Here is a 27,685-nt window from a genome sequence, read left to right on the forward strand (position 1 = left end):
GCAGGTAAAGTCGACTCCTAGACGTTTTCTGGGTGTCTCTAGATTTCTTAATACTGCTGACTTTTTATCGAATAAATCAAAGGTATTCGACGTTCAGATAGGATTTTTTTAAATTTCTTTTTTATTTTCTTCACTGTATTTTGCTTAATAGCAAATTGTTAATAAGTTAATAGATATCGAGCTTACTTTTTAAAAGCGTCATCCCGATATGAATTATCATACCGTGGTCGGGTTGAAACAATTTATGGAAATAAAAAAAAAGTTTTTGCGTTGATTAGGAATAAACGTCTGGTATGCAACTTGGCATTAAAACAATTTTGAATTAAAGAATATCACAACCAACGAATCCGGTCCTTGTGAAATGTCAAACCCCGAAAAACGTCAATTTCCAGTCCTCGTGACTCCTGTGTTCAAGAACAATGTGCAACAAAGAAAACAAGCAAAATGATAAAATTCAATAATTTATTATAACAATATAAGTTCGGATCGACAGGTTAGGAAGAAACAGTTCGGAAGTAATAAAATAAATAAATAATTTATATCTACATTTATGTGAAACATTCGGGCTGTTTCTGTAGGCTTCTTCACCTCGCGCTCTCATTCTTCCTTTTCTCTTTGTCACATCTTCTTTCACTCATACCCTTTATTGTGTATATATATCACTCAAGTCACAGTAATACACTGTTTTTATCCATTTTCCCTTTCCATCGTTCCCTATTATCTCCCTCATTCGATATTTCATTCTGGGCCTTTCTCTCCTTCGCTCCTATCATTCTCATTCTATCTGTATTTATCATCCACGTTTCTCTCACTATTTTCTCTCCTTCGCTTTTTCTCTTACTTCAATCAGACCTTGTGTTACGGATATTTACATCTTAATGTATCATCTAGTACATGCAAACACAATATAGTATATATATATATATATATATATATACACACACACAATGTATCATACATACAACTTATACATATAGTAGGCATATCTACATTATTCAAACATTAGACTCTGTACTCAAACCTCTACATTACAATATCGATAACAAATGCTTGATATTACGAATATAGGACTATCTTAGGAAAAAACCAAATTATCCAAATAAATAGCATGCTGTGATTCCAGTAATTTCCCAAACGAAACAGACTTAAAAGCAAATTTTGATATAAATCAAGTTTTGTTATATATGTTTGCTCATTTATTGCATAAACCAACGACGGATATCATACTTTGTAAAGCAAATAAAAACAAAAGGTCGGAAACATTTTTGTAATTTTATATCAAAAAGGCAAGAAAATTAAAATATATGATTTGTATTTTGCGGTGTGCAATGAGTTAGAGTCTGATATATCCGCTAAAGGATGAATTAACAAATAAAAAAATATTTGCAATGAACATTAAAAAAGGTGTAGGATAGTCTGTTCACACGCATGTGTACATCACCTTCATATTTCCATAAATTAAGAATAAATACAACGTCAGACAGTATTTACACGACACACAGACATAAATAGCACTTTTAAAAGTTCAAATGGAAATATCATGATCCATAACGTAAAGTGTTGATCCATCATGCGAACTTGTGTAACTTGTGTCCGGTAAAGTTTTACAAATCGCTGATCAATCAGAGAATGGAAATTGTATGAACTGATACTCCAACTCGGCATCAATTTTTCAAAACGGAAGTTCGTTTTTCTAAAACATCAAGCGACTGGACCTCTTCTTCTGCCCTGCGCACCACGACTTGGACTTGGAGCGGAAGTGACGTAGATCATCGGTGTGGTTTCTATCCAGCATAGGCTTGTAGGTCATGGGCTCACAGAGGTCCTACAAATCAAGAGGAAAAACATTAATAAATTTTGCATTATCTTTTTATGTTTTTGTTCTAATAATATGTATGTGTTTTCCAATAGCACTCCCGGTTTATAGATTTTTTTTTTCATTTTTGTCTTTAGAAATTGCAATGTGATATACCACTACTTTATTGAAGCTTTTCATTAGTATTATTTCTATTTTCAAAGGGTTTAGTTCTCCAATTAAAAGACACGTGTGCTGAATTTAACAAATTCTATATTATGAATCTTTATTTTTATCAGATATATAATCAGATATACAAAACAATATTATTATTCATGCGATATGATTTGCACATTATCAAAAGCTTGTCCGACATTTACCTCTTTAGTTTCGTAGAAAGCTTTGTACCCATCATGCAATAGGTAGACTTCCGGGTAGTTGAGAAGTGGGTAGTTGTCGGTGTTCATCTCTCTATCTTTGTTCCTGAGGAATCGGCACCTGTAAAAACAACGGGGCGTTAGAGTCCAGTGATTTTTTGTTTTTGTTGACAGTGCCATAAAAATGGCACATATCGTGTACTCTATTGAAACCTTTTACAATTGAAGAACTACAGTATATTGTTAACCATTTTTGAAATTACAAAAAATGAGACAAGAATTTGCCAAAAAAGATATATAGTACATGAGTTAAGATTGGAAATTCGAAACTAAAAATCAGCTTTGTTTAGACAATGTACTACATCCGGTTAAGAGAGAACACTTCAAATCTCAGATTCGTTTTCATCGTGAAACTGAAATATTTTCTTTTGTTTCATTTTAACTCGGCACTAGACATGAATACTCCATAGGAAACCTGTATTTCCCAGAATTTTGTGTGACTTTTATTTACATGTCTCGAAAGCGAGGTTACTTACATTTTCGGACCTCTCTCGGACGAAAACTCGCAGTGGAAGATGAGAATATCATTGCGGTCACCTCGGGCAGGTTCCCTTCCCTTCAGGACCTCCATCATCTGGTCACGTGTGTATCTGTTCTCGGCATTCTAAAATTGTCAAAAAAAAAGATAGGGATAGACACGTGATCATGACGTCATGATGACGATGTTGTAGCAATTTGTCATTCAGAGTTATCGTTACCAACAAAGGCCATATGAATTAAATTTTCTTATTTTCATCCCTCTTTCGGAACCAGCGGGCAGGCAAAGGTTGTCGCTTTACAAAAGTTTACTGTTTTTATTGCGATCGGATTTCAGGCCTTCGTCACAAACAGTAGATATGTTATTTGCAGGCACAAGACTAAGAGAAGGTAAACACTTAATTGGAGAAATATTTGAGTGTCGAAGAAATTTATTTCTACCGACAGTAAAACGATTTTCGTTTTTTAATACATAGATACAATCTTCGATCCTCTTACCTTGATGTGGCCACCGTCATACTCGTAAGGGTAGCGACAGTCAATCACCCGGTAACTGTTGATGGAGTCGTCGTACTTTCCCGCCAAAACGTCGGCCATCTGAAAATATTTACAGATATTTGAATATAAAGTACAAGTACATGTGTGATATTTTTACAATACCTACCAGAATTAATTTGGAGGGAGTGTATCACGATCGATGCAAGAATGTCTGACTCTCAAATTTATCTGTACAATGATTTAACGCCATCTATAAATTACAGTTTAAGTTTAAGATACCATACTACTAAAACACACAAGTTTGGCGAAAATAAATATTCCAAATTTTAATAATATTTTTGAAGGACACAAGGCCCTTGGAGACATACAATGTATCTTAATCATGTCACTTGCTTTGGTGCATTGCTTTCCGGGGATAAATTACTATGGGAGGGTACTTGATTTATTCCATCATTCCCTTCTTTTTGACAATAAAGTAAGCTCTTTGTGTGATCATAAACGTACGGTTTAAGTGCATTTTTATTGCATATTGTGGAGAACTCTTACCGTTTCCGGTGTGATGCTCTTAAGATCGGAATGCTTGCCAGGGATTGTGGGTAGACAGAAGTTCTGAGTTCCGTTTCCGATCAAGTCATCCTCCTCCACCAATCGCTCAACAGCGGATATGACGTCACATCGTGTAATAGGTTGGGCCTGGAAGAAAACAAAATAATGATGTACATTTTATAACAAATTCTAAAAATATTTTAAAACATATATAAATATTTTAGCTTTTCATTTTGAGATTATTACCTAATAATTAATGGAGTCTCGAACAAAACGCTGATGTGACAGATATTCATAGTTAATATTTGATCACGTGATGTAATTTAAAAAGTGAAGTTAGTATAAAGTTTAAAATTATCGCTGTTTTTCCACTGTCAGACAGGGATGTCATCGCTGTTTTTCCACTGTCAGACAGGGATGTCAACTACCACTACCTTCTAATAATATCCATATATATAACGATACACAATATTAAGATATCCATTAACATCCAGATCTGATTTCGATTTATCTAAATCATTGAAATGACATACCCCAAACGATAATGACTTCATCAGAGATTTCTTTGGCTTGTTCTCGTCACGTGGTTCGTCTAATCTCGGTCGCTTGGAGATGGAGCCGTCGTCAAGGAGACACCTTGACTTTTGGAACAGGGTTCGTCGGATACAGAAGGACTGCGACACCTGGCGGGGGAATCAGACAATAGTTATAGATCATTGAATTATCATTTTAATATCGTCAATGCTCACGTTATGTTCACTCTCATTTGACAAAGAAACAGACGTTTTCGAAATTAGTTTTTATTCGCTGTTTGCACTAAACATTAATGTCTATCGAGACGTCACCGAAAATGTGAATGTATACTCGTATACAATGTTACACCAAATTGTCCCAAAATAACCGAAATATATTATCAACCATGTTTTATGTTCATATGATTCCAAATGATTTAGACCCCCCAACTCAAAAAATGGAAAATGTCGCTATGTACTTACCTCCCTGGTCTTTGGTGTGTGGGTGATGTCTTTAACTGGCTTGTTGTCGGTCTCGGTGACTGCGTCCTATAAAAATCAACAGTAAATAGTTAAATCGTCATTATCATCGCTATCTTCACAATCATCGAAGTCGCTGTCATCGTCAATCGTTATTTCATTTTCATTTTTTCCTGTTTAATTCCGTCTGTGTTCGTATAATTCATCAAATGAAATAAGTTCATGAAAGTTTTTATATGCAATGTTAACTATAAAATGAGTTTAAAATAACATCCTAATGTGTAATTAAGACTTTTTAGCAAGACAAACATAAATGTATTGATTAAGAAACAAAAGTTGGTTTAGAATGATTAGGACCATGATTTGTAGATGTAACAAATTTGTTTCTCTCTTTTCTTTTTTGTTTGTTTGCTTTCATGATTATTAACGTTGTTACTTACAAACTCCATGCCTAGTCCCGAGTCCTCATCTTGTACGGGAGGGGGGTGGATGGCCTTCGCTGGGGGTGTCATGACGTCACACAGATCCATAGGCTCGTCATCGTCAAACTTCAACAGGCCTAGGGGGCTGAACTGATGAGGAAAACAACATTAATAATTAAATAAAGCACAGAAACAGCAAATAGATAGCAGTAGGTGTATGTGATGTATATCATAGTACAGGTAATATAATGTAGTAATGATATCATATTGAACTATTAAACTTTCACTTGATATATTTGTCAAGTATTAATGAATTTTGATATTTTAATAAAAATGGCAGATATAAGTGCTGCTTCATATTAATTTTGAAATAAAAATTTCAATGAATCCGATCGATCTTATCAAACCAACTTACCTCAAAACTCGTCTCTCCATACTCCATCTTGCTCAGTGCAGAAAAATCCATCTTTCTGTGGACAAAAATAAAATAGGTTCATATTGCATTCGATGCAAAAGAGATTTAAGACACAAACAGTTTAACAATGCTTTATGTACAATTGATAATGTACGAATTTTGATATATTTATACCAAAACGCACCTGTTATCAACAGGTGCAGTGGTCATCGGTTGGATGTGTCCGGACTTAATGCACCCAGCGGTCAGTTGAAGTCCTTTATACCCGGCTTTACCCAATATTGTGCCCGTTAGTGACCACATGGTTTTCAATACTGATCATAACCTGTTTCTATGACATGATGTGTAATAGGGTGGACAATGACTTGACCCCAGAGGGTCAACGTGTCCGGAGTTGTCCAAGTAGTTGTATCTACCAGTGTTACACTGGTCAGCGGTGATACTAAAGATCCTAGATTAATGACTGACCAGACATGGACATGACAGGTCAGAGACCAAATTAGGTCACAAAGATATATTTATGGACTTCGAGGAAATTGTTTTACAAGACATTTACAAAGATGACCATCCAATAGGAAACAGTCTGGGAACTGTCTGGCATAATCTTAAATCATGCATATTGATAAGAAATGATGACGAGAAATAAATATTCAATTAAACTAATGAATATTCAAATTATAAATATTAATGATGAATATGTTAATTAGATAAATAAATGAATATTTTCATCAGGAATATTGATACATGCTTGCTCAATAAGTGTTAGAATTACCACCTTCAAACGATATATCCGAACGCTGTAATATTTCTGCATATTATTACTCGCATCAATTTGAAATTTTTACTATTATGAACACTGTCATATACAAAAAAACATGTAGTTATAATTTTTGGCAGATCTGATTGAAAACTAACTTACTTGACTTTCACGATTAAATTGTTACTGAACTAAATGTTCACAATTGCTTCGTATAAAGATAGATTTAAGAAACATTTGTAGATGTCACATTTAAAGACTTATTTTATCAATATTTTCACCAGACAAATTACTAGATTAGATGCCAAGAATCCATAGCTATTTAGATTTGCGAACTACAGTATCTTTTTTAAGATTAATTTTATGTTTATATAAATGCATTATCCGACTTTTTTTTATATATATTTTAAATCTAAATATTTAAAATTTCCAAAATTGTTACAAATTAAGATCATGATAATCTAGAAATTCAAAAAAAAAAAAAAATTAACAAAACAAAAAAATCAGCAGGTACTTAAAAGTAGCTATTGTAACATGCAATCTTAGAACTTGGTGTTTCAGATAAGAAATTGTCATTATATATAGCGCTCACCTTGGTAAAACAATATCTTTGTTTTTCATATGCTGCAGTAGTATAAATTTCCAATGTGTTGACTCTGAGAAAGCTCAATGTAGAATGATAATGTTCTAGCATCCCCACCACCTTATATATACTTAATAAGACAGCCCCAAGAGTATCTCTCCTTAATTTCAATTAAATGTTAAAATCACATTTAATTATTAATTTGACATATCGAGGGTCTACTCCTCTAACCAAACATTTACCTGTGTAATTCTCACCTGGACGGGGTATGTATCACCTCTACCTATTGTTTCCCGAGGAAGATACAAGTGTAGATAGCGGAAAGGCTATTGTTTTAGGCGCTAATTTCGCAGCTCCCTGATATAAGTCTCACGTTACGTGAGAACTGTCGCATGGCCGAACGGGGGGCCTCCCACGGGGTATTTACACTCGTTCTCTACCAATCATTGATAATTTCCCCCAGAGCACCTCGGTGCTATATAATTGATTTAATTAATTGGGATTTATCATTGATTAAATTTAGTAATAACTGATCGCCTATTCGCGTCTATCACAATAGCCATTATACGTGTTTGTTTTACCTACGAGCACATTTATGTTTGAATCATATCACATTAATGTATGTAATAAGTGTAAAAATCACATTATCAATATATAATTTGACACTAATGGTTGCTGGTGTTACCAACAACCGAATATAGATAGAAAAAATCAAATTAGTTTGGGGGACAAGTATAACAGGTACCCAGCAAATATTAGTGTCAAACTAATTAAAGCAGACTTCAATTCGCTTTCCTATAATGATATCTACATGTAAATGAAAGGCCTTTCCTAACTTCTGAAATACATGTACATTGTACATGTAGTATATCGTCATCAATCAAAAAAGGTAAGTCAAAAACTTCAAATAAAAAATAGATGAAAAATATCTAATAAGTCACGAAAAAAATTACCAATACATGGATATGCTTGAATATAAACATGGAATTATTGAATAATACAACGTTTAACGACATAACTTTCATTTTTCATTTCATTTCATTTAATTTCTTTGCATTGAATTGCATTGCATTGTATTGTATTGTATTGTATTGTATTGTATTGTATTGTACAGAGTACAGTGACTGGCTGTCTTATACATGTACATGTACCTCATTTTATCTAAAATGCTAACGATCGGTTTTTATATCTTTCATCTTATATTCATAAGCTTGAAACATCTCTGTTGATAAAAAATGCTCTTACAATGTAGTAATTAACACACAACACTAGTATCTATCTCTTAAGAGTCTTTGTAAGTTATAGCCAGTACAATCGTTTGGTATTTTTGTACGACTTGAAGAGTTACGTCCTGGATTTATTCAAAAACTCACTATTGTGTGCAAGAAGAGGTTACATACAGTATCCTAGAAATCGGGATAATGGAACATTTCTGAACGGTGAATATCTCGAAATTTGTTCATATTATTTTCAAGATGCAATAATCAGAACAACATAGATAAACATAGAAACAAGAGATCGAACAGGGACAATGCAGATTATCTTTGTTAGATACCTTTAGTTATGTCTTAAAAACCAGACGTGGAATGTTGAGGGGACACATCATTAGCCTCATACGACCCTGAGGGAGGAGTATGGGCGTGGGAGGTGGGTGGGTGGGTGGGGGGGGGGGGGTGGGTGGGGGGGGGGGGGGGGGGGGGTAATTTTATAACCATTCCAGAATAATTGATTTTAACTAATATTAATCATTAGTTGACCTTTGCGGGAAACACGCTAAGATTTGTTACTTTTGGAGGAAGCCCAGTATACCCGCAGATAAATCACGTGCTTGGGCAGGTGAAATCAATAACTTTTCACGTGCGATTGTGGAATCGAACCCCTGTCGCCTTCGCGAGAGGTGGGTTGTGCGCTACCAATGCGCCACACGGGGAAACCTAGCTATAGTGGCCTCTTACAATCATGCAGCATAATGTAGGGGGCATAACACGCGTGTATACTAACGACAATAAAGTTCTCAATAAATCTTTGTTTATGTTAGATACTTCATTCTATGTATGTTTTCCCTTTAGCTTCACAATAACCCGATAAGTGTATTAAGCTGTTAATTAGTAATTATGTTGAGTTAGTATTGTTCTACCTCTTTAAAGCCGCCTTAATATTTTGGGGTCAGTAATCGTATGTTGAATATATACTCAAGACTTAGACACCAATGCAGCTCCTTTTATGACCTTTTTAGGGTAAACCTGATATTCTTATCCAAACTCTTTAAATGTTGAATTAAATTTGGAAACGGAATTCCCCATCTCACCATGGACCTGACTTTAGTTATGTGCAAACTAACTATCATCAAATCTAGTCACAGATTTTGTTTTTTTAAGTCATTATAGAAATATGTAGTCATTTAAATTAAATTTAATTCTTTGGATAATTTGTCAATTTCTCTGATTAATTCGTTAACACAAAAATAAAACCTTGTACAAAAATATTGATTCTGGAATTTCTCTTAAATTTCCGATCGATAATGTAAATGAATATGAAACGGAGAAGTAAAAATAGAATGATATTTTTATTCAATTTGTGGTACGAAGCAAACAGGGTTGCTGAAGGCTGTGTGCTATCAAACTTATGAGGTAGATTGACATCTCTCAACCCATGTCAAAACTGAAAAAGGATTTGAGCAAAGATTCGAACAACTATCATTCTCTAGTCTGATATCGACATGGGTAATTCGATTCAAGCCTGCATGTCAACCTGAGCAAGTGGTCCAACGGGTTGGAACCACAAGCCGGAGCCTGCAGTCACTTGTAGATATGTTTCAGATAAAACATGTAAGAGTCACATGTAATGTTTTAATCGGGCCTATGGGGCACTGAACGTTTCGTTAGAGTCATGTGCAATGTTCTATGCACCCCTATGGGGCACAGGCGTCCCGTTTAGCAAGTTTTGAGCGTTTTATGCCCGGGGAACTTGTGCACTACATTGATATAGCAAGATGATTCAGATATTTGATCAGTTACACACCTAAGGATATGATAATCTCTCTTATTTATTTATTTTAACTACATATTTGTATATTTTCAACTTATAAAAGAAAACATGAAACAATGAAGGGGGGGGGGGGGGGGGGGGGAGGGGGGGGGGGGGGGTTAGCTGTTCTTTAGTAAGTATGGGTCCCTAAGCCCCTAAGCGTAAAATGTTTATATATACATGTGCTTATTAATCGTTTCATAGCATTTTGCATCAAGTTGATGTGTTCTTAAAGGCTGTTAATCTTAATATCACAGCGACAATGTACGGATCCCTAACACCTCATCAGGCTGTACAATGGACCATGATCTGCCCGTTCAGGGTCCCCCTGCTTCAATATTCAAACAGTCGGCTTTATCTTATAGATATTTATCAACAAAACCCTACTTAAAACATAAGGACGGGTCATGTGTATGAATGAAATTAAAAAGAAATCGAGATTTTGAAAAAATATTATTCACCAAGAATTTCGGGAAGTGCATGTCTCTCTAAAATGCCTAAAGAAACAAACTGGAAATTCTGAAAATTATTTGATTTAAGCATATTTAATTGTCCAAAATGACAAATGGATGAGAGAGAATTTTTAGAACTTACGATCTCTGCTCCAAAAATATAACATACTTAAACAATTAAAATTACGTCACGTTGAATATATACATAATTAATTTCACTAAGAAAAATAACAGATGTATTCAATATTTGAATATGGTTTAATGAGAAAATAGGCGAGATAAGTGAGGTAGAGAGGGGAAGAGAGAGTGGAAACTCGATACCGATTGTAAACGGTTCACTCCGGTAATAATAGAATGCTTTGTTACATGTCAAAAAAGTTTCGTATGTATAACTGTCACCATTTCACCACTGGAATCACTTGATGACATCGATATAAGTCTTATTTGACTTCTTTGATGTATCGTGGCGTTTTCCCATAGCTGGAATATATCTTTCGCGACTTACAAAATAACTTTTAAATTGAAGTATACATTTAAATACATGTAAGGCATTAAACTGAACTCTGATTTGATATAAAAATAAGATAGTGGTATGTATCAATAGGAGTCTGACAAATTCCTACTCTAAATAAATCTGACTGTAGACCACTACAACGGTGATAATGATAATGGATGCGTGAGTCTATTACATGTGGGTAGCTTTACAGATCTTTCAGGAACGTACCGCAGTACCTAGGTTTGAAGGACTTCTCGCAAGTTCTTAAAAATCAACATTTCATAATGTTTTCAGAATAGATAAGATCTATATTTTTATTCTTATCTTAGTAGAATACCTTCTGATCTCTATTTTAAAATAGGTTTCTATAACTGTTTTTCGAGAAACTGACATAAACGCAACGCTGATGACGGTGCTCAGACGTTGACAAAAAAACAACACCGCAGCATCCTTAGCATACGTCGCATGAAACCTACAGTTTAAGTTTTTGTACTCATGATATAGTTGAATCTCGGCTATAACACAGGAACCTGAGCAGTTGTTACAGTCGAGGTGGATTTGGATTTCAATACTAATACTAATGTATATCGGTAGCACATTTAAGACATTTTCGGGTTGAGGACTAGATTAAAATTTGTTAAAAATGACACCCCTCGGTGCAATTTCATTCTGGTCAAATGAACACCGAGTGGTGTTATTTTTACCAAATTTTAATCTTCACCACACAAAACGCCCCTTTGGTGAGTAATAAGTCTAACAAAGTCTTTAGAGTTATGTCCCTTCCATCATACTCTATCAAAGTTATCTCCCTTTTCCTCTAAAGAGACCCGTTTTCATAGGGGTGGTCAAACAAAAGTTCAAATTATATTGTAGGAAAGGAACTATAATTTTTTTATCGGTTTCATAATTGATGTATCTGACCATACATTAGAATACCTATATTGTCAAATATGTAATTGGATAAAAGAGCATTTTTACAATATATTTTTATAGTAACGGAATTGTTCCTGAATCAATGAATTAAATAAAGAAATCAACAATTATGCATCTTAAAACTTGTTGCACTTCACCACAGATATAAAGAACGTAAACCCTTTAAGATGCTGTATTATGATTCATAGTTTTATCGTCCCTTGAACAGCCAGGGTCATTTTGAGACGCGCCACATTGCAGTATTTGGTGACAACGTTACGACGCGAGGCCTGTCGCAACCCATCCAGAACAATAAAGATAAAGGACAAAACCGCGACAGCACAGAGGATGAGAGTTCGTGAAGGGACCTTGAGAGCACACCAGCGCCCCACGTGATCGGGCACGTGACGCCATACCTTTTCAGGTCCGATGGGGAATCGAACCACTACCGTCTAGTCAAAAGGCAAGTGTGTTACCATTGTGCAAACCGACAACACAATGAAATTAATATGTTTAAATCAAATGTTTTATAGATATGTGCTTAATCTTTCATTCAATTAACCTCTCGACAACAGAATCGTTTAGAAGGTATAATAAGGTTTTAAAACATCTTCCACATCTTTTATAAACTGCAGTTTTATTATACAAAAACAATGCGGATCGGCGAACAAGCTGAAAATTTATATTAAAATTACCTTAGTGGTTAAAGATAAAATATCTGTGAACATCTCATAATAGAACATCTAACGTTATCCTGTATATTGTATTTTAATGTTATATCAAATAAAAACTGCTGTCTGTTGCGAGTATTGCTAAAAAATATGAAAGTCAGCCTCTCTACAAAAGCCATACACAAGTAAAGCCAGGCGGATCAGTATTTTTTTTTATATACATATATATTTTATTTTATTATTTTATTTTTCGTTTTTTTTTTTTTAAATAAATGTTGAGTCAGTAAGCTGCATTTAACCGGAGTCTACAATGGAATATTTGACCTTCATGATAACTAGTATTAAAATATTGTGAAATGTGTCTGAATGAGTTTGTTTTTTAAGAAACAAATTTAATCCAGTAATCCAGTTCTCTTCGTTTGCTTTTCTCATACTGAAATCCCATTGAATGTATCATAGCTTTTAAGTTTTTTTCCAGAATTTTAAAAGTCACATGAAAGAAATAAGAGGTCAAGATCTTGTACCAGAAATTTATCATTAAATATCATTAAACAGTATGTTAGGATAATTTTCAAATGGAAGCAATTTCCACTATCTTTTGCGATGCCCACTATACGTTAATCTCCGCACGCCATACTTCAATCAGATCAATCGGTATCACTTAACTGAAAGGTTGTTACTATTTGGAGATGAAAACCTCTCATTCGAAGAAAATAAGGAATTGTTTACATGTATCCAAAAGTTTATAATTGATTTCTTACATAATATGTTCGTTACTTTCATCACTTTGGAAATTACTACCTCAGTTAACGAATCATTTGATACCTTGTATTCTTTCTTCTCTAAATGGAGAAAATTATAATCATGAAAGATTTGATGTACATGTAGTTTTTTGTTTGTTTGTTTTTTTTTCTCCCTCTTTCTCAGATTTCGTTTATTGCTGTCCATCTCAATAATGTAAATTCCAATTGAAAGAAGTTGACTAGTATAAGCTTTCAAGCTTGTTTCAATATCCTGTTTCTGCTTGTTGTTACAAAAATGTTGACATATACTCTATCAAAAGAAATGAAATAAAGTTTACATCAAATGGAAGCAACTCTAAGTTCATACAGGGGTGATAAGCGAACAATGGATCGAAGTCCTGTGATTTTTCTTTTAATTTCATTAATCTATTTCTGTAAAAAAAACAACTTCAATGACATCGCTACGATCTCAACATATCAGATTGGACACGTTTTTGTCATTTAATTAATCTCTGCTGATATTCAGATATATCAGAGTTAATTCCCTTCCCAGCTGGTATTCTGATCTAGCAGAGTTACGTCCCTTCCCTGATATTCTGATCTATCAGAGTTACTTCCCTTTCCTGATATTCTGATCTATCAGAGTTAATTCCCTTCCCTGATAATCTGATCTACCAGAGTTACGTCCCTTCCCTGATATTCTGATCTATCAGAGTTACTTCCCTTCCCTGTTGATATTCTGATCTACCAGAGTTACGTCCCTTCCCTGTTGATATTCTGATCTATCAGAGTTACGTCCCTTCCCTGATCTTCTGATCTATCAGAGTTACTTCCCTTCCCTATTGATATTCTGATCTATCAGAGTTACTTCCCTTCCCTGTTGATATTCTGATCTATCAGAGTTACTTCCCTTCCCTGATATTCTGATCTATCAGAGTTACTTCCCTTCCCTGATATTCTGATCTATCAGAGTTACTTCCCTTCCCTGATATTCTGATCTATCAGAATTACTTCCCTTCCCTGATATTCTGATCTATCAGAATTACTTCCCTTCCCTGATATTCTGATCTCTCAGAGGTACTTCCCCTCCCTGTTGATATTCTGATCTATCAGAGTTACTTTCCCTTCCCTGTTGATATTCTGATCTATCAGAGTTACGTCCCTTCCCTGATATTCTGATCTATCAGAGTTACGTCCCTCCCCTGATATTCTGATCTTCCAGAGTTACTTCCCTTCCCTGATATTCTGATATACCAGAATTAATTCCCTTCCCTGATATTCTGATCTATCAGAGTTACGTCCCTTCCCTGATATTCTGATCTACAAGAGTTACTTCCCTTCCCTGATATTCTGATATACCAGAGTTAATTCCCTTCCCTGTTGATATTCTGATCTATCAGAGTTACTTCCCTTCCCTGATATTCTGATCTTTCAGAGTCACTTCCCTTCCCTGATATTCTGATATACCAGAGTTAATTCCCTTCCCTGATAGTCTGATCTACCAGAGTTACTTCCCTTCCCTGATATTCTGATCTATCAGAGTTACTTCCCTTCCCTGATATTCTGATCTACCAGAGTTACTTCCCTTCCCTGATATTCTGATCTATCAGAGTTACGTCCCTTCCCTGCTGATATTCTGAGCTATCAGAGTTATTTCCCTTCGCTTCACTCTATGGTGGAGCGACAGCCAATCCAAGTTTTCTCTGGCCCAGACACCATGTCAGACCACAGAGACATAAATATAGAAATGAATCTCGGGCTAAGCGATAGCTTGACAATCGATTGTGGGCCGAGAATGGGATGGAAGTGCGCGATGGGACTTACTGTGCGAGGAAACTGGAATACACAGAGAAACCCCATGTTATCTGACAGGTTACCCCCATACCGTTTCACATCCGATCGAACCCCGACGGTCTAGGTGGAAGGCAAGTGTGTTACCACTGTGGCATGCGATCACCTTGTACTTACAAGATGAAAGCTGGTATTTTATATTGAATATTAAAAAATGTGAAATAAAATCAAATTGAATACTGTTTACAGTTTTGGATGTAGTTAAATTGATCATGTCACTGAGATTTGCTGTGTTTCGTTTTTCTGTCAAGGTCGACGTCGCCAAAGTCATATTGACTTGCGTGTATAAGAATGCACTACATTTATTTCATTTTAATGATTCCGAGGACGGAAATGTAGACTTACATGATTTAATATGAACATATACTACAAAAATATCTAAGTCACTAAATATGATTTTATCTAAATGTCTATTGATTCGATATTATTTTAATCTTTGTATATGGAGCGGACATTGATAAGTTGCAATAATTTGTATCCGATCCTTTTATTCCTTTTAATATTAACGCAATAAAATTGATTTAAATCTACATAAAATGTACCACGATTTACAATACAGCGGCTTACCACTACATGAGTATATGTTAGATATTTCTGAGCACCCTTCAATATTTTCTCGCTAAAATTAAAAATTCCCTTATTTAATTTTTTTTCATATATCGCCTGACCAACAAAAGTTGTCCGCTCATAGACGCACTTTACCAAGCTATAATCACATAACTACATGAGATTCAAGATACCCTACGCAAGATTTTAGGTACCCATCTATTTCAAAATGTTCTATAACTGCTTACTAATGGATATTTTAAAAGCTAATACTTGTTATTCTGTGGAATAAATTTCGCGTCAATCAATTTACAAACTCACAACCCGTTGTCTATGAGTTAGGAGTTACATACGCTCTCATACTAGCAAATAAATTCTTGCACTTACCGCATAAACCTCTGTCCTTCCAATGTAAAGCACTAACTACGAAATGCATGGGTCCTAACCCTGTCAGAAAGGTACGTGTTTCCGACCTAACGCGAGCTTTGGGTATTCCGGTGTGTACACACCTTTGGTTTCGGATAAACAAGCTGTCGGAAATGTGACGAAGTTTATCCAAACACCTCGTCTCCTCCTGTCCCCTCCCGTTTGTCGGTTAAAACTACAAAAGGGGAATAGCCCGGTAGTTACAACACGGACACCGGTGGGCAGCCATTGAAGCCAGTATGTGGCCCCGCCACCTCCAAGCGCTCCCCCTCCACCGGGAGATAATCTGTGAGCGCGTGGGGGATGATTAGTCTGTGATTACAAACACCTCGGGTATAAACACCGTTGAACGGGTGAGAGGAGAGGCGGGGCTTACGAAATCGATCGTCGGTGCCAGGGACGGCAGGTTGTCGGCTTGGACCAGATTGGACAAAAAAGACTGACACAGGGTATTACTGTCGTCACAGGAAATAATGCTTTAAAAATCTGACGTAAAGTACGATTATAATTATTACAGGACATACTGTTCATATTAATAACGTATTCATGGCCATTAAAATCTGCAAATGTCGCGCCAGTCAGACGGGGGATCAGATTCTTAATGTCAACGCGGAATATTATGATGACAGCGATTTAAAGTGCTTTTAGAATAATATTTTGTCAGTACTTTGATTGGGTTCCTCTCGTTTATACAACCTTGCTTTAGATATAACGAAGGATCAAGCGGTGATAGCTTTTACAAAGTTAACTTTTTTTTTTTTTTTTTTTTAAATTTTTAATGCATCTGTTAGAAATGTAAACCCCTTATATCTCTTCAAAAATGGCTTTGAAAAAAATAAATAAAAGGAATCGCATATTTAAACCAGTCAATAATAAGTTATCTAGGAAGTCGGACCTTGGGGTTTATTTTTTATTCTGGGTCAAATGATATCTAAGGGACATAACTCCCATAGAATTATCCCGTTCTGATTTATCAGAGTTACTTCCCCTCGTCTCAATAAAACAAACAACGTTTCAGAAAAAAATATCAATGCAGTTATAAATATTTCTCTTACATGAGAAATCTACCATAAGCCTTATAATGTCATCCTCTTCATATACATGTGTATACCTAGTTGTTAGTAGAGAATTTACAAAATTGATATTAGATAATTAGATTTTTACCGACCCATAGCTGGGTTTCGTTTCACCGATCGACTATATAAAATTAAAACCAAATTCTCCCTACCAAACGTATGGTATCTTCATGGAACATAAGATGGCTTTAATAAAATATTCACAGGAATTCGGAAGAACATTACTATTGATGAGAAAAATTACATTATATAACATCTGCAATGAATATATCTTCAGTGCCGAGAAAAAATATTTTCACTCCCTTGAATATCTCCGGTTTAAATGAAATTAAAAACTCAGCGTAAATAACAAAATAAATTCATAGCATGTGTAACCACTGTTAGTGTTTGTTTTAATCATGCCTGGAAGAATAAGAAACCTGTTTTACCTCATACTAAGTTACACCAAAAACAAATATACCTGTGTATTCAGACCTGATTTAATGAAATGGAAAACTCGCCCAGGGAACGTGTATTATAATTGTACTGTTTTTAAAAATGACTGTTAATAGTTAATAAGATTATTGGGTTCGGTTGGAAAAACAACACAGAAATTATAATCTAAACTCCCAGTCGATGTAGGATGATGGAGAGAAATGCAGCATCAGGACCCAGTATGGCCACTATGTGATGATAGATGAGATCTATTATTTATTCGTGTGTTATAATGATAATAAAACTGCTGAGATTGAAAAATATTATTTATTATTTTATCATTTATTTAAAAATGCGATGAAACAGTGAGGTTTAAAATTACAATTCACGTTGTGTATATCATCATTTACTACCGATATTTGTGAATAGCATTGTCTGGCATACACTTTAAGTGCGTAACATGCATGACCTTTTGTCAAACATAGAGTTTCTAGGTGTTTTCGAAATCTACTTAACTCGATGTTTATCTTTAAGTTGCTATGATACAAATCGTCGTTTGATATAGTTAACAGAATTTCTAAGGATTGATTTTGATTTAAACATATTTTATTTGTCATTTACAATTTGTTACAAAGGGATTGGGCACAAGTTTTCCAACTTATATTAAGCCCTCTCCCGATACAATTTTACATTGAGAAAAAATTCACATGATGGTAGTTTTATTTACATATTTACAATCTAATTTTATAAGAAATAAAGAGAAAGAGAGAGAGAGACAGAAGGGGAGGGAGACGGAGAGAAAGGGGAAGAGAGGGGGAGTTGGAGGGGGGAAGGAAGAGAGAGACAGAAAGAGATTTTATAAGATATTGATACAAATAATCTTATATATATGGGATATACATGTATATCTAAATACTTCAAAAAGACAAATAGTTTTGTGGTAGACCTAAGCGGACTCGGGCAACAATCACTTTGGTACACAATTCGACTTTCCTTTCGTTCAAACTTGTCTAATGTCTATGATAATCCATGCCAGTGGTGTCTTCCTCCTTTTCTTTTCTGGTCCTTCATTTATAACATTTCACACACACCCGAATGTCACCCGAGTCCGCAAAGACAAAAATACAATGTACATTAATTTCCAATTAAGATATTTTTAAAATCTATTTGTATTTTTAATAAATAGTTGGGTTGATTGGCATATAGTTACATTTTCTTGATGAGAAAGTTCATTTTTTCCGAATAGCAGAAGTTGCAGGTCTAGTGGGATGAAATAATTTAGATCACGAAACAGTTGCAAACGCTGAACAGAGTAATTATTACATTCAAAAAAGAAATGATATGCATCTTCAACAGGGTGTCCACATTGGCAGTGTTTAAAATTAATCAAATTTGCATGAAATAAATCGTTGTTAAGAGTACTAGATCTGTTTCTTAATCTTGCATGCATAATGTTATGTTTTCTGTCACCAATTTGATAGTAGAAGGGAACTTTTGTGTCTGTAAAATTTTGAAGAGAATGTTTAAAGGCCGAGTACGTAACACTTTGTCGGATTTCGTTATCTAAATGATTCCATAGTTGGATAGTAGAGGGAAAGAAAGATGAATTAGTAAGATGTAAACGGTAATTTGGTAACGAGTAATTATTGGCATTTCTAAGGTTATATTGAGAATTTTCTGATACTAATGGTGGAAGAAGTGATGTTAGGTAATTTGGAGATAATTTATGTTTAATTTTATAAAAAAGCTGCAATTTTCGCCTAGAGCGTCTAATAGCAAGAGGTTCTAAACCACTTTCAGAATATAATGACTGTATACTAGTGTAAGATGGTAATCCCGTAATCACACGTGCAGCTTCTAGTTGAAGTTTTTCTAGTTTATCTGAGTCACCGAGACTACACCCATCCCATACCTCACAACAATATTCTAATAATGGTATAATATACGAAGTATATATTCTATATAAAGTGTGGCGATTTAATATATATTTAAGCTTACGCAAAACACTTATCTGTTTCGATACCTTTTTACAAATACCATCAATATGACTGGTCCATTTACAATTTCCGTCCAATATAACTCCCAAGTGCCTATGATTTTCTACGAAGTTCACACTAACATTATCAAATTTAATATCAATTTCTAAGGACGCACTGGTTTCAACAAATTTTGTTGAGTTAAGGATGTATATCTTTTAGCTTTTAATTTTAGGTATCAGATGAAAATCCACGTAATAGGTTTTAGAAATATCATTAATGTGACATATCAATTTGAAATAAGATAACAGGATCTTGACATGGATCCATTTAATAATATATTTTATATGTCAAGCCCCTTTGAATTAGATCCTAGTGTCTGTCATACACTTAAATATATTTCTATTAAATAATCTGTCTAATTATTGTGATATTCACAAATCACGCCGTAGCTGTTTCTATATCAGAGTAAGAAAAGTAAAGTCAGTTTAGAGGCCACGAAAACAAGATTACCAGTTATATTATAGAAAAATAGGAGTCAAAAGACTGAGCCTTGTGGTATACCAGCATCAGTAGAGTTAATTTGAGTGAGTTTTTAGTGAAAGTAAATTTCCTATTTTGTCACTGGTGTAGATGAATGCACTGGTTGCATTTATACATACAATGTATTCCACAATAAGACAAAATATGCTAAAAATATAAACTTCAATCTACAGGTGACACTGAAATATAAGAAATACCAGTCCCGGGGAAATATTTAATTAAAATGTAATAAATTCTCAGGCCAACCATCATTTAGCGTGGGAATCGAAGATTCTCACAAAGCAGGTGTTTTTCCTACTAATTCCATGTGTAAATTTGAGGGAGTTTTTAGTGAAAGTAAACGTCCTATTTTGTTACTGGTGATAAGGTGTTACGGATATTGCACGAACATATATCTTTATTAGGGGTCAGTACCGGGTGTCGGATATCGGGGGCCAGGTGAGAGAAACACCTTTCAGGACCCATTAGGGGCTGAGTACTCATGACAACATTGTCAGGTAAACTCGGATATGGGCAGGTATATCTCTCAGTATGACCACTAATTAACACGGATTTTTACCTGTAATCAACCTCTACACCTCTGATGGGGCACTCATGGTGGAAACATATAGGGCAAGTCAACGTTAGTGTTTATCATCGACACTCAATATCATAGCTGTATCAATGGTTGAAATATTTGGTGACAATAACGAACCGATAATTTACTAAAATTTATTTATTTTCTTCTTTCAAACCTTTTAGACTTTCCATTGCGAAAACTCAGAAAAAATTTTTTTATAGACTTCAGTTTGACAAACTTAGTAACTAAGAGTTTTGCTTCCCTGGATTAATTTTCAGCAATGAAAAACATGTAACTTATGCATACATTTCGAGTACAAAAATCAGAGTCCCACTGCGAAAGAAGGATTAAGCTAATTGGCTGAGTTACAATAATGCTAATGAGTTACTCATAACGAGATTATCGAGCACTCTTTGACGTCTTAATCTCCCCACAATCAGTGTCTTCAATATCTACAGAGTTGTCGTTCCTGTCAATTGGTAAAATTTGATTTTCGACCGTTTTTCTGCACTAAATTTGATATAATCTTTCAACATTATTTTCTGTATTTATCTTGGATAAATCTTATATTAAAAGTCTTCAATTTTGAAGAACCTCGTGTGTTTTATAAGCCGCAATTAAATGTTAATTTCTCGTGAATTTATTTATTTTTAATGGGGAGCATTTGGCATGTAATAATGACAGACTTATCCTAAAAAAACAACAACAACAACAAATAAAATAAATTTAAAAAAAAATTAAAAGCACACACAAATAGATTTACCCACAAATTAAAATCTAACTCACCAAGTCTCTAGTCTCTGTTAGTTTCGCACTGTTCGAAAGCAAATCCCAACTGGCCAGTTCTACCAAAAACACGGGACTACCAAACCCAGCCACGTGTTGTTACTGTGTATATACAACCTGTCGGAATATTGACGAAATGGTCCAAACCTTCACCTCTGTCGGATAAACTACAAAGTTTAAACACAGGTGGGCATTCCTTGAAGTCAGTATGTGGCCCCGCCCCCTCCACGCACTCCTCCTCCGTGGAAAGATAATCTGTGAGCGCGTGGGGGGTGATTAGTTTGTGATTACAACACCCCAGGGAGATATACACTGTCGGACAGGTGAGAGATAGGGGCGGGGTTTACGGGATGGCGTCATAGACGGATATTGCGCCAGATTTGATAGAAAGACTTACACAGGGTTGTAAGGACGACACAGGGGATGGTACGATTATATCAAGGGATTATATCCATTTTAATATCATATTTGCATAAGTCAACAGAATATATGGCCATTAGGATTGGCAAGTGTCGCACCAGTAAAACAGGGGATCAAATTCCCAATTTCAACGAAAACTTTCAGATATTTCTTCCATACTATAATTAAGATTGACTCAAATTCAAGAGTTCCATCATTTACCTTCCCTTTGTGTTACCGTTATATATAACGTAGCTTTATCTACATGTTAACCAAAGGAGTTGGGTGCTGTCAGTCACAAACTTTCAAAAATCAGATATTCTTTGATTTTCTATTGATATCTAATATTTAACCAGCCAGAAAACCCTATCTCAAACCAATGTTTAGAATTCAAAAAATGGTAAGGATCAGATAAATCGCTTTCCCGTAAGAACGAGATCAAATTGGAAAAATGAGCTTGATTTAACATAAATTCAATATTTCTAAAAAAAAAATAGAAAAAAAATCAATAAAAAAAATCTTAATTAAACTTAATTCAAAGGGACATAACTCCTATAGCAATGAAAGTGCAAGGAAATACATAAATGGACAGAGGACTGGAAACTCATGCCAAGTCCATGCGTACTAGACAAAATAATGTTTGTTTTATAATAACGGGCATTCAAAGTCAAAAGTTATCAAGCTAACTTTACGGATGACATGAATGAGAATGCCATCAATGGATACATGAGAAGGACACATTCGGTTGAGCTTGTAAAATTTACTCGCAAGGATTTGGCTTTAAAAGAAAGACAACTTCTGTCGAAATCTAATTGGCTTTTGATTAATTAACTATGCATTTCTTACTCATTTTTTCTATTTTTTTTTTTCATTGTTTCGTTTGAATTTATTCTTTATCATTAAGCTATCAGAAATTGACGTTTCCAAATTTGTAGAGGCGAATCGAATATCACACTCTCCAAACAGTTTCACAGTTAATTTTCTTGCATCTGATGGCATTCCGTTGACTTTATTAGAAAACTCATCTCATCATATCAAAAGTTCTGCGGTTAGTGCCGTTTGAGAAATATATAATCAGTGTAAAGAATCAATAAGAAAAACGCGCCTAGAGTTAAACTCGAATCAATATTCGAAACTCAATAAATTTGTAATAATGTGTTGCATCCAATTGCACGAGAAAACTACATGTAATTATAAGTACATCCGGAATAAGTCACGCTCCAGTTTCGTCCGATTTTCCTAATTTAAGGAAATTATTTGACTACTTCTGATTGTAATTCTACATCGGACTCAGACAATTAAGATAACTAAGTGTCGTAAAAAGGTGAGAGAAAAACATACGCTCAATACCAATGTGTTATCTTAGAAAAGTTAGGGTCAGAATACTGATCCTTGGGTTATACCACCATGAGTATGAATTAATTTTAGAGGGTTCACATTGAATATAACTTGCTGACTGCGATCCTTCAAATCCATTGAAAATGTACAGTTTGGTTTGTTTGGTTTGTTTTTGTTTAACGTCCTATTAACAGCCAGGGTCACTTAAGGACGTGTCAGGTTTTGGAGGTGGAGGAAAGCCGGAGTACCCGGAGAAAAACCACCGGCCTACGGTCAGTACCTGGCAACTGCCCCACGTAGGTTTCGAACTCGCAACCTAGTGGTGGAGGGCTAGTGTTAAAGTGTCGGGACACCTTAACCAAGGTACAGGTACAGAAAGAAACACTACTTTATTTATAATGTAAAAAAGAGTATTTCTATTTCCATAGATACATATTCTGTTTAAAATCTACAGTCATCTATCTTCAGGCTCAACAGAAACCTGAGAATTACTTAAATGTAACTATATATATATAATACTGTATCTATGACCCCTTCAGAAACCTAGCGTGGGAAACCAAGATTCTTACAAACCAGATGTTTTCCTACTAATTCCCTATGTAAAGGCAGATCAGGCGTTGGGACGGATATTGCACGTACATATACATTGTATCTTTATTAGGGGTCAGTACCGGGTGTCGGATTTCAGGGGCCAGGTGAGAGAAACACCTTTCAGGACCCATTAGGGGCTGAGTACTCATGACAACATTGTCAGGTAAACTCGGATATAGACAGGTATATCTCTCAGTATGACCACTAATTAACACTGAATTATACCCATAATTAATCTCTGTACATAGGATTATATTCCAAGATCGGTTTGGTCAAGTTCAACTTTTTCATTTTCACTCAGCCACACTTTGTGTGGAACAAGAGGTCACATTTATATTTATAAAATGCAGTGATTCACATATTCTTAAACTTTATCTTTGTACATATATGGTAAATACAGGATCCAAGTTATCCTATTTAACATGTTCAGATTCTTTATTTCCTTGTGTTTTTCAACACATCAGAGAGACATTACAAAACAATACAATGTAATATATTATGACACAATTCACATTTACAAAAGTACATGTCCATTACACTTAATATACACATACATGTATAACATACAATGTACATGTAATATATTATGACACAATTCACATTTACAAAAGTACATGTCCATTACGCTTAATATACACATACATGTATATGTATACGTACACTTTAGTATTACCATATATTATAGAAATGAACATAACGTCATCATGGCAGTACACAATAGTTCATGAACGTTAAAAAAATAGACTGGCATATAGTAAATTAAACAATTAAGTGATGTTATTACGTGGTTTTGTCGCTAAATAAAGGAATTTTCCTAGCTTACTCAATACAGAAACATATTGAACACTTAATAATTGTATCAACTTATAAACACTTGGTCTTCTATAATATTATGGCTTAATGTATGTAATTCGAATATTGTTATAAAAATTACATTTGAGAATAAAATGGTATTCATCCTCAATATCATTACCTTGACATAATGTACATATTCTTTGCTCTCTGCTGATTTCTGTATCTTGCTTGTTCTATATTGAGATTGTGAGAGCTTAATCTAGATCTAGCTATTTGTTTTTTTATACTGGTCATCTATAGGCTTACACAAGTAGAACTGTAAAGAGAATTTATCAATAACATGTTGATATATTTTACCTTTAGAAATATTACTAATATTTGATAGAAGCTCCTCTTGATAAACATCGTAAAATCTTTGTTTAATCACATTAAAAGCTATTTTCTCGCTACATTCAGAATTCCATCAATAATTTATGTTAACACGGATATATGGCCCGATCAGTAAATCACCTGAGTTATACTAATGATAATGAGTTTCTCAGACAAGATTACAGAGTACACCTTGACGTTTTAATCTCCACATCAATTAATATTCATGATACATAACTATCTATCTGAGTTGTCGTTCCTGTCAATCGGCAAAACTTACTTGTTAAACACCTATACTTATGTTTATCTTAAATACACCTAAACTTTAAAGTATTAAAGAACCCGTATTAATTTGAAAGATCAGGCCGAAATCGTAAATAAATCTTAATTAAAACGTTTTGCATGAATATAATTTTTTAGTTTTACCATTTCTCTATATAGATTTAAAAATATAAACAAAATTTAAGAAGTGTTAAAATCTAACTCACCACGTTTGTAAAGATGTCTCTTCAAAATCGAATATCAGAATGATCAGGTTCCACCGAGCACGCGCGACTTCAAAACAAAGTCACGTGTTATTCCGGTGTTTATAGAGATACACGTGAATATACAACCTGTCGAAATTTTGACGAAATTGTCCAAACCCTCCCGTTTGTCGGTCAAATCTACAAAGGGGCACTGGTCCGGTAGATACAACACGGGTACAGGTGGACACAGGTGGGCAGTCATTGAAGCCAGCAGGAGACCCCGCCCCCTCCACGCGCGGGAGATAATCTGTGAGCGCGTGGGGGATGATTAGTTTGTGATTACAAACACCTCAGGTATATACACCGTTAAACAGGTGAGAGAGAGGGGCGGGGCTTACGAAATCGTCCATCGGTGCCAGCGACGACGTGTTGTCGGCGTGGACCGAATTGGACGAAAAGACGCACAGGAAATGATTCTTTTAAATTCTTGCGTAAATAAACTTTCTAATGTAAATGATAAGGGTTTATTAACGAGAGACTTATCCTGGCCCTTAAATCTAGGATAGTCGCGCCTGTCAGATTTGGGATCAGATTCCCAATGTCAACAAGCAATTGTCTTTACTGTGATAATAGTGATTTCAGGCGCTTTAAGCATGAATGTCAATTCTAGGACGAAAATACTATTCTTTATCTAATAGCTTGGTTCCAATCTCTTAGCAGTGATTTATTCTATATGTTACAGCTTATTTGCCCCTCATATTTGTCAAAGTGACTCTCGATTGCTTTACTTTAAAAGGAAACTTTCAGGAAGAATAGTTTTTTTTCTTTTCTTTACCCAATGATATCATCACGGACTTATTATATATATATCGGTGACATCATTAACCAAAATTGCAAAATTTAATGAAGCAATAAATCTGATTGAAACATTTACTAACTTGTCAATCATATGCAAATAACTTAACGCACTATCAAAAAATGAAATAGGTTCAGTTTTCATTGGATATACATATATATATATAAACATCTTTAAAAAAGCTGAACAAGAAATCTCATCGTAATCAGATCGTGTCATACCGTATTGTATGACATTTGCTTCGACATTTTATTTACTTTTCTCGTCTTTCTTTTTATTTCTGTCTTACAATCATGTGTCGTTTGACAAACAATTAACAGTACGTTTTAATAGTCAGAATATAACACATTTACACAAAACAGAAACCTTCAAATGGGAAAAGCTCCATCGAGTCCTTTCTTCGAAATAGCTGTATCAATACTTCGATTGTCAAAACGCCAATAGTCATTGTAGTTTACGATCGATATCAAAATTATAAACAAACAGCTAAGGACAAAAAGAAGTCTACATACGGATTAAAAGGATGAAATTAAACACGAGGAGCTTTATGAGAAAAGTCAAATTCTAGATTACACCCTGTCGCTATTTGGCATAGGCACAAGACGAGCCTGCGCATTCATGGAGTTTGAGAAAGATCAATACAGTAATTTTGTGAGATGAAGGGTGATTTTAACACTCCACTCTTCGGCTTGTGGTAAGTTCATCAGTATTTTCTAACACAGGGATTTGGCATGGTTCCCAGCCCTGTCATACATATACTAATAACGAAAGGGACATAACTCAAGCGAACTCAGTACATCTACTCATAGTAATAAGTATTGTCAATTTAACTGCATCAGTGGAGTCCCGAAAATTTCGATTAAGAATTATAGAATTTTCAAGACATAGAAGAGGGGTTGATGATTTATACACAGTGATTTTTATATTGCGTCTTCCCTTTCCGATTCAGATTTTGTAATAGTGACAGATTTTTATACAAATAACTGAATAAAAAGTATGCGCAGATATCACAGGTACTCCACACAACTTCCCAATCCATTGACTGCCCCTATTTGTACAATGATTTATTTGATTCATACACTGTATAGATAAATACATGGATGGTGAGTGGGAAATTTGTTCCAAGTCCCTGTGGTGTAGATGCACAGTGCAGAGTTTGGTATATTTCACATAAGTCTGAAGAATTTTCAGATCGGTTTAATTCACAAATCTTTGGAACATTTTCGCACAGTTGGGTTGCAGAAACAAATTTATTAAAAAGAAAATTAACAAATGTGGTATAGGACGTGCATATTTACTTTCTAATTGTAATTATCTAGTATAAATATATTCATTTCAAATATTGGACATTAATGCATTTGGATCACGGTTACATCGACGCTTTTCTTCACACCTCGAATGACACAGCATTATGATAAGGAGCAAACATTTAGATGCATGATTCCATGAGGCTACCATAAACAGCACAGA

The 27,685-nt window shown here is 34.7% G+C and overlaps 1 protein-coding gene across 3 annotated transcripts; it reads right to left on the reverse strand.

Moving 5' to 3' along the window:
- Positions 1-448: 448 nt before the first annotated feature.
- On the reverse strand, positions 449-21,506 carry LOC117339489 (M-phase inducer phosphatase-like). 3 transcript variants are annotated; one of them, XM_033901106.1, is made up of 10 exons: positions 21,401-21,506; positions 5,583-5,637; positions 5,186-5,317; positions 4,749-4,814; positions 4,287-4,436; positions 3,754-3,900; positions 3,208-3,306; positions 2,709-2,836; positions 2,176-2,293; positions 449-1,825 (listed from the first exon to the last, which is right to left on the reverse strand). In XM_033901106.1, exons 2-10 carry the CDS (start codon positions 5,631-5,633, stop codon positions 1,694-1,696), a joined length of 1,023 nt encoding a protein of 340 aa, XP_033756997.1. In that variant the 5' UTR covers positions 5,634-5,637; positions 21,401-21,506; the 3' UTR covers positions 449-1,693. The 3 variants fall into 3 exon arrangements, with proteins under 3 accessions (XP_033756997.1, XP_033756996.1, XP_033756995.1); XM_033901105.1 differs by lacking the exon at positions 21,401-21,506 and adding an exon at positions 6,932-7,005; XM_033901104.1 differs by lacking the exon at positions 21,401-21,506 and adding an exon at positions 5,767-5,938.
- Between the last annotated feature and the right edge of the window lie 6,179 nt (positions 21,507-27,685).

The sequence above is a fragment of the Pecten maximus genome, chromosome 12 (genome assembly GCF_902652985.1).
Source record: "Pecten maximus chromosome 12, xPecMax1.1, whole genome shotgun sequence".
NCBI lineage: Eukaryota > Metazoa > Mollusca > Bivalvia > Pectinida > Pectinidae > Pecten > Pecten maximus.